This window comes from Petaurus breviceps, unplaced genomic scaffold (assembly GCF_028583685.1).
Source record: "Petaurus breviceps papuanus isolate PSGF00001 unplaced genomic scaffold, PetGlider_PUasm1.0 207, whole genome shotgun sequence".
Classification (NCBI taxonomy): domain Eukaryota; kingdom Metazoa; phylum Chordata; class Mammalia; order Diprotodontia; family Petauridae; genus Petaurus; species Petaurus breviceps.
In genome coordinates this window covers 21,514,254-21,521,944 of record NW_027185850.1, presented here as the reverse complement: position 1 = coordinate 21,521,944, position 7,691 = coordinate 21,514,254, and the positions used below count along the sequence as shown (strand labels likewise).

The following is a 7,691-nucleotide window of genomic DNA, read 5'->3' as shown; positions in this document are numbered from 1 at the left end:
GGGGAGGGAAGGAGGGGAAGAAAAGAGGGAGGAGGGAGGGGTGGAAGCAGGAGTGAGGGAGCAAGGATGCAAGGGGAAGGCAGGGAAGCAGCGGGGAGGGGGGGAGAAGGAAGCGGAGAGGAGGGGGAAAGAGAGGAGAGGGAGAGCGGAGGGAGGAGGTGACTCAGACAAACTTCTCCGACTTCCTAAGTGTGCCTCGCCCCTCCCCCACCCCCGTCTGGGCCTGCCCACGTTTGGGGTCCCGAAAAGTCGGGGTGCGGACTCCCCTTGCCCCCAGCCCAGACCCAGCTGCCCGGGTGCCCCGGGCGCGGTGCCCAAGGTCCAGGATCCCCCCACGCCCACGCCACGCCACACCACGCCGAACCCGGGTGGCCTTTACCTGGGTCCTCCTTCGCTCCGCTCGCCGCCGTGGAGCTGCCGGGCTCGGGTGGCCCCGAAGGAACAAGGCAGGAGTGGGCGCGGGAGCGGGGCGGGGCGGCCCCTCGGCGAGCTGTTCCTGGCCCCTCCCCCCGCCCTTGACCCAGGACTCTAAGACTTCCCTGCCCCCCCCCAGCCCCACCCCCCCAGTCTAGGCCCGCCTGGAGGACCCGGGAGGGCTGGAGCCTGGTGCCCATTGGCACCACAGGGCCTCCAGCGTCCCATCGAGGCCCTGGGGCTGGCTGACCCTGGAGCAAAGCCTTTAACACGAGCGGGTGTTCGTGGGTGTGCATGTTGGGGGCGGTGTAGCTGTAGATCGCTTGGGGCTGCTGTCGGTAAACGAGGACTTATTAAGCGCCTGCTGGGTGCCAGGCCCCGTGCTCAGCTCGAGGGGTACCGAGGGAGGGGTGGGGGCGGGTCCCCCTGCCCTCCAGTAGTCCCTAGTCTCAGGGGACCCCCGGAGACCCTGGGGGGGGGTAGGCACCACCGACCAGCATGAAGGGGCCGGGGAAGGCTCCTGCGGGAGGGGCGACTTTAGTGTTGTAGGGCTTGGCTGGGCTTGGCTGGAGTAGCCCCGGCTTCAAAGCCGTCATCCCCGGACCAGCAGGTGACCCAGGTCCGTGACAGGAAGGTCCCAGTGCCCATCCCTGGGGCTGAGGGGTGGCCCAGCCTGGCGAGCTGGAATGTGCAAAGAGCCGGCAAAGGCTCCTGCTAACCAGTCGGCCTCCCCCCACACAGCGCGGGGGCACCCCCCAGGGAGGGACAGCTGGCACGTGCCACCTCCTCAGGGGCTCTACTCTGCTGGGCACAGCCTGGGGAACTGGGGCCTGGCAGCTGCCTTTGGGCCCATGCCTCCTGGGGGAAGAGCAGCGGTGAGTCACCCACTGGGAGCAGGACTGGGAGCCCCTGGTGTGGAGATGCAGAGGAGACCAGCCACGATTTCCCGGAAGATCACTGGGGACAAGGAAACAATATATCCCAAGGAGACTGGCATTTACAAGTGAAGGGAGGCCCTGCAGCTGGGCTCCAGGCCTTCTTCTTAAGACTGTGCTTCTGAGTCACCAAACCCAGCTTCCTCCTCTGAAAAAGGGGGTGCAGAGGGGCCCCCTCACATGTGCTGGACCTCTGGCCACTTCTAGGGGGCCCCATCTGTTCTGAAGGGCTTGGTGGCACTTGGACAGCAAATTCTAGGCGGCTCCTTGGTCCCACCATAGCTGCAGGAGGCAGGAGGGTCCCTCAGGGAGAGTAGGCTGTGGAACCAAGAAGACAGCCTCCCACCAAATAGTTTCTAAAAGAAGAGACTCCACCCTTTGCCTTTCTCTTCCTTCCTCTCTCTGATCCAGGAGGCAGATGTTCTCTCTTCTCTCCCTCTCTCTCCTCTCCCTCTCCCTCCCCCCCTCACACACACACACACACACACACACACATTTCCTATGACTGGTAATGGAGGACCCCCTCTCTCCACTTCCCCACCATAATAGCTAGAGCCAGTGTTTGGTTAGGAGGACTGAGCCTGGGCCCCCAAAGCCTGGCAGCCTTTTCCTCTTTGTGCTTCTTTCCCTGACCATATGTGACTTAAGGGCAGTCCTGCCATGGATGTCTCCAGCCTTGGTAGCCTGTTCTGGGTCCCCTGGGTGGCAACAGCTGCATCCTGATAGTATTTTTTGGAGGAGAAGATGACCACACGAGCAGGAAGAGTCCTGGCCAGCCTGGCTTGGCAGAAGACCTTGAGGGAGCCTGCAGAAGCCTGAGCGGAAGGTAAAAAGCTCCTTCTTATCCTGGCTCTTTGTGGAATGTTTCAAAAGTCAACCTTCAAGAAGGGAATCACAGTCCTTAGACTACTGCTGCTGCTGCTTGTTCAAGGCTTTGGTATTGTGTACTTGTGAGGGTGTGTGTGTGTGTGTGTGTGTGTGCCTCCTATTTTATTAAACACCACGTGCCACACCCTGTGCTAAGCATTAGGTGTACAAGGGGAAGAAGCAGGACAGGGCTTGCTCTTAAATCTCACACCCTGTAGTTAGAAGGGTTCCGGGTAAGGCAGTTTAGCCTCAGGGCCAATGGCGAGGCTCCCACTTTTTGTGCATGTGGGTGTATGGGGCGGGGGTGTATGGCAGGTCTGGACACAGGCATGGCCAGAGTTCAGATGGTAAGGCCCAGGGACCATAGAGGGCAGAAGGAGGGCAGATGGAAGCCCTGATGGTCCTTCAGTTCACTAGAAGGGTCGTCCTGGTGACTCCCAGCTCAGGTGGTGTTTGGAGCAACCATAATCTTGTTCTTCCCGCCTAGAATAAGACCAAGGTCAAGGAAGGGGAGGAAGAGGAAGAATGAGGGAATTGACAACCTTCTAACTCCCTCTTGTTGGGGAAACCTTAGACATGAAGCAAACCTAATATTGAAAAAGGTCTGGGTGGGGGCTGGGGGTCTAGAGAACCACAGAGCATGTACAAAGGGCCTGACTCCTCCCTTTGGAGGCCTGGCTTCATCAGGGCTGAATCCTGGTCCACAAAGACCCCTTCATGGGAAAAGAGGGTGCACATCTAGCAATGGTTTGATTCTGTGTTATTAGAGGCCGGTAATGAACCAGAAACAATGAGAAAATGTAGAAAATTTAGGCTGCATACAAGGGAAGTGACAGTATTAAAGACAAAACCAGAGAGGATGTAATTCATTTCCACCCTGGAATCACCTGGCCCAGTGCCAGGTGAATGCATGAACAGTATATACTTTAGCAATGCTTGCCGACTGGTTGATTGATAAGCTCCCAAGGAAAATTATTACAAAATAGAATGGTCTGTGGCTTCCCTCTCTGGAGATTTTTAGCAGCGGGTAAATGAATGCCCACTCATCTTGTGGGTAGGATGGCAGAGACCATGCCAGACTGGGTATCAGGAAGACCAGGGTTCAAATCCTGACCCTGACGCTTACTAGCTCTGTAACCCTGGTAAAACTAGGAGGCTTAGTTTCTTCATCTGTAAAATAGGGATAATGTACCTGCCATAATTATCTCACAGGGCTGTTGGGAGTCCAGCCTGAGATCCTGGATGTAACACACTTTGTAAGTCTTAAAGTGTTCTTTTTTTAAATCATTGTGAACTTGACAGACATCAACAAACGCGGCAATTTCCCCAGACCAAGAATAGAAAAAAGGGACTACATAAGAAAACATGACTCTCCATTACATATAGCTCATTTTAAAATCGACATTTCATAGAGCGTGGTCATTCTAACACCGCCTGCTTGTATGTTCCTTTCTGAGCTGTCTTCTGTTTTCTTCAGTTTATTTTTTCATCATTCATCGATGTCCTCTTCTTTCTTTTCTTCCTATTCCTATCCCCTCTCCTTTCTCTGCCCCACACACCTCAAAAGAAAAGCCCTCCCTTGTTACACACAGCCAATCCAGCATTGTCTGTGTTGGTCAGCAGAGACCTTTTCTGTACATTTAGCTCATCCCCTCTCCGCCAAGAGGTTGGAGGCTCGGACTTCCTCATTAGAGTTCTGTTTCACAGTTGTTTTCCTTCAGCAGTCTTCATTATATTCCTTGTTCTCCTGGTTCTACTCAATTTTTTGCATCAGTTCATATGACACTTCCTAGGTTTCTCTAAATCTGTCTCTATTATCATTCCTATTGGACCAATAACACTCCATTAATTCATTCACTGTGCTCTGTGCAACCATTCTGCAACTGATGGGCACACCTTTTGTTTTACTACCACAAAAATGTATTTGTACACGTAGTTCTTTTTTCTTCTTCTTGGATCTTTTGAGGTATAGACCTTGTAGTGCCATAACTGGGTCAAAGGGCAGGCACAATTTAGTGATTTGAAGGCATACTCCAAATTGCTTTCCAGAATGGCTGGACCAATCCATAACACCACTAACAATGTATTTGTATTTTCCTGAGACCCATCCCACACCTCTCATGTTTTTGTTTTTTGGCATCTTTGCTAATCTGATAAGTGTTGAGGTGAAACCTCATTTTCATTTCTCCAATCATCAGCAATTTGGAACATTGTTTTCATATGCTTGTTTCTTCTCTTGAGAACAGCCTGTTCATATCCTTTAACCATTCATCCGTTGGGGAACATCTTGTAAATCCTAGAACATCATGTAAATGTTGGTTATAAGGGTTGTTGGAGGGTCCCTTGTTCAGGTTTGAATTGGCCTGTCTGGCATCTGAAATTCCTTGTATCTCTGACATTTGGTAATCCTAGGATAATAATAGTCCCTGCCTCACTCTCAAGAGGGTTGGTGATGATGATAGGAGCTCATGAATGTTATTGATCGCCCTGCTTTGTACCCATAGAGTCTGAAGAAAATGTGAGCTCCTTTTGATAGATTTATTGATCTTTAATCATCAAGTCTACTGAGTTCCTGCTATGTACCTAGCACAGTAGGGGATAGGAAAGATACTAGTTCTTATTCCTGTAGGGCTTACGTTTTACAAAGCACTTCCTTCCCTCAAAGTGGCCCAGTGAGACGGGGAATACAAATTATTATTCCCATTCCATAGTTAAGGAAAACGGAGTCTCAGAAAAGTGGTCATTTCTCTCCCCCAAAACAATATGTTTCTTCCTTTATCTTTGTATCTCAGTGCCTAGCATAGTGTCTGGCATAGAGTTGGAGCCTAACAAATAATTGTTGATTAACCGTCCGAGGTCACAGCCACAGTGTGTGTACGTGTATGTGTGTGTCTACTTTTGGGCTCTCCCAACCCCAATTCAGATACATCTCCTCCTCAGAGTTTTGGAGTAATCCCAAGAAGTTGAAGATGAATCCTAATATTACAGGCTCAAGCCCCAGTCTGGCATCTCCCTCTTCAGTATCAATTACTATTTTTAGTATCTCCCTAGTATCATTAACCAATTGATAATCTTCTCAACAACACAGGTAAGAAATTAAAATCAATTACCTTTTGCTGAGATTTCTACTGAGGAGCTATTGTAGGGATTGGGGATTGGGGACTGGGGAGGCACCTTCTCTCACTACACCCATTTGTTCCCTGGGAAGAGGACAATCAGACAATTTTTTTGAACATTTCTAGCATTGTACTGAGCTGAATAAACCTCAGCCCTGACAACTCCTCACCGAAGGTAGAAATAAATTGTCTGTGCTGACACGGCCGCCACAATATTCATTGGTCGTAATGCCAGCATTTATTGGGAATTTTAAGGTCTGCTCCACACAGTAAGCCTGTGAGGTAGGAATTACTATTATCCTCTCCATTCTACAGATGAAAACAAGAAGTCTTATTGGGTTAAGTGATTTGCCTAAAGTAAAAGGTTAAATTGTCTAGAAAGCCACCAGATTGTGCATGCCCTTTGACCTGGCTAAGCCACTTTTAGACCTATACCCCAGCCCCCAAGAAATCAGAGAAAGAGGGAAAGAATCTCTGTGTACAGAAATGTTTCTAGCAGCGGTTTTCATGGCGGCCCCAGACTGGAAATGAAGGGAGTGCCTTCTAATTGGGGACTGGCTCAGGAATGTAATGGAGGGGGAATGATGAAATGGACAGTTTCAGAGGAAGCTGGGAAGACCTTTGTGAACTAATGTGGAGAGAAGTGAGCAGGGCTAGAACAATTTCGATGATGACAACCACATTATGGAGAAAAACAACCTTGAAAGACATTCGAACACTGATCAGTGCGATGCGCTGCTTACCTTCTGACAGAGAGGAGACAGACAGACATTTCTGGACATGGTTAATGGGGGACTATGCAGTGACATATTGAGGAGGGAAGGGAATATTTATATGGCTCCTACTGTGTACTTCTGTGTACGCTTTACAATTATTACCTCGTTTGGTCCTCACAATAACCCTGGGAGGTAGATGCTATTATTATCCCCATTTTACAATTGAGCAAACTGAGGCAAGCAGAGGTTAAGCGACTTGCCAGGATCACACTGCTATTAAGAGTATCTGAGATTGCTTGCCAGCTTGGGGAAGGGGGAGAATAGAGAAAGAAGAAAAAATTTGGGACTCAATCTTATTAAAAATGAATGTTGAAAACTCTATATATTATTGGAAAAAATAAAATAGTACTTAATTATTTTTTAAGTATTTGGATTTGTATTCAGGTCTTCCTGAATCCAGGCTCAATGGAACCACTACTCCCTCCGTTGCCTCTGTGGCAGGAAAGGGGAAGAGAAGGGATGGTGGGAGGGACAGATTAATTTTTAAAAAATACTTAATTGAAAAAAAAATTGATAAACTGTTTTCAAAAACAGGATTCAGCCTCAGACTTAAAGGAGTAACTGCTGCCACCAGAGCTGCATTATGCTGACTCACCTAACTAGGGAGAGTTTTTTGGATCCCTACCTGTGACCTCATTGATGCGGGGAATTCCCTCACCCAAGGCAGGTCAGCACCTGCTCCAAACACGAGGGTCTGAAAGCCTTCTCTGGGCCGCATGGTGTGTCATTCACAGGATCTGAATATCCTTGGAATCGTCCTGACTCCCAGGCCAGCTTTCTATACCCAGGCAACATTGACCCATAAATTATAATAGTAATAATGATGCTAATACATATTTCTTCAGGACTTTCAGGTTTACGAAGTGCTTTCTTTACAGCAACCCCATAAGGCAGGTAATAAACCTGGCATGCCCCATTTTACTGATGAGGAAACTGAGGCTGAGGTCAAGTGACTAGCTCATTGTCAGACTCTAAGTGTCAGAGCCTGGGGAAGAACCACATGGCTGAAGCATTTTCATGACCAGAAGTGCTCCAGCTCTGTCCAGTGCTGTCCAGTCCAATTTTTAACTCATCAGCATGCTGAAGTGAGCCCGCCGGTGGCCATGACAAAGGCCGCCCTGGAGGTGGTTTTAACCTTGTAGATACACGGGCCTCAGTTCCCGTTAGTTAGGAATCTGCTATCCTACAAACCCTTTTGGCCTCTACACCATTTTAATTAGCTGAGCTCAATTAAGCTTTAACTGTGTGAGCTAATTAGCAGCCATGAACACTACTGCATGATAGAGATGTACATTAATCCCTTAGATAGCAGTTCCTCTGATCACGCTCTGAAGAATGGTGAATGTCCACAGGTAACCCTCTGCTCATGGGGTCTGGGGTAAGATCCTCTCATCCAACACCCTCATTTTACAGATCAGGGAAATAGAGGGTCAGAGAGATGACACGATTTGTCCGAAGTTCTACAGGGAGTATGTAGCTGAGTCAGGATTTGAATGTAGTCCTTGGGTCCCCAATCCAATACTTTCTCCCTATATCCATCTGCAGCTTTGAAAGACTTTAGAACTCCAATCAAAGGAATAACC

The 7,691-nt window shown here is 49.2% G+C and overlaps 1 protein-coding gene and 1 long non-coding RNA gene across 3 annotated transcripts in view; one reads left to right on the top strand and one right to left on the bottom strand.

Annotated features, from left to right (window-relative positions):
• The window catches only part of LOC138164950 (transmembrane protein 205-like), a 9,658-nt gene extending 8,933 nt beyond the window's left edge, over nt 1-725 (bottom strand). Inside the window, exon 1 of the mRNA XM_069092936.1 lies at nt 380-725. Within this exon, the coding sequence (XP_068949037.1) occupies nt 380-710 (331 nt within the window). The 5' untranslated portion in view covers nt 711-725. The remainder of the gene's footprint in view (nt 1-379) is intronic.
• Nucleotides 726-1,738: 1,013 nt separating this feature from the next.
• Nucleotides 1,739-6,955, top strand: LOC138164952 (uncharacterized). 2 transcript variants are annotated; one of them, XR_011169240.1, is made up of 2 exons: nt 1,739-2,175; nt 6,643-6,955. It is a non-coding gene; the product is annotated as an uncharacterized lncRNA (long non-coding RNA). The 2 variants fall into 2 exon arrangements; XR_011169241.1 differs by having other exon boundaries at nt 1,739-5,304.
• The last annotated feature ends 736 nt before the right edge of the window (nt 6,956-7,691 follow it).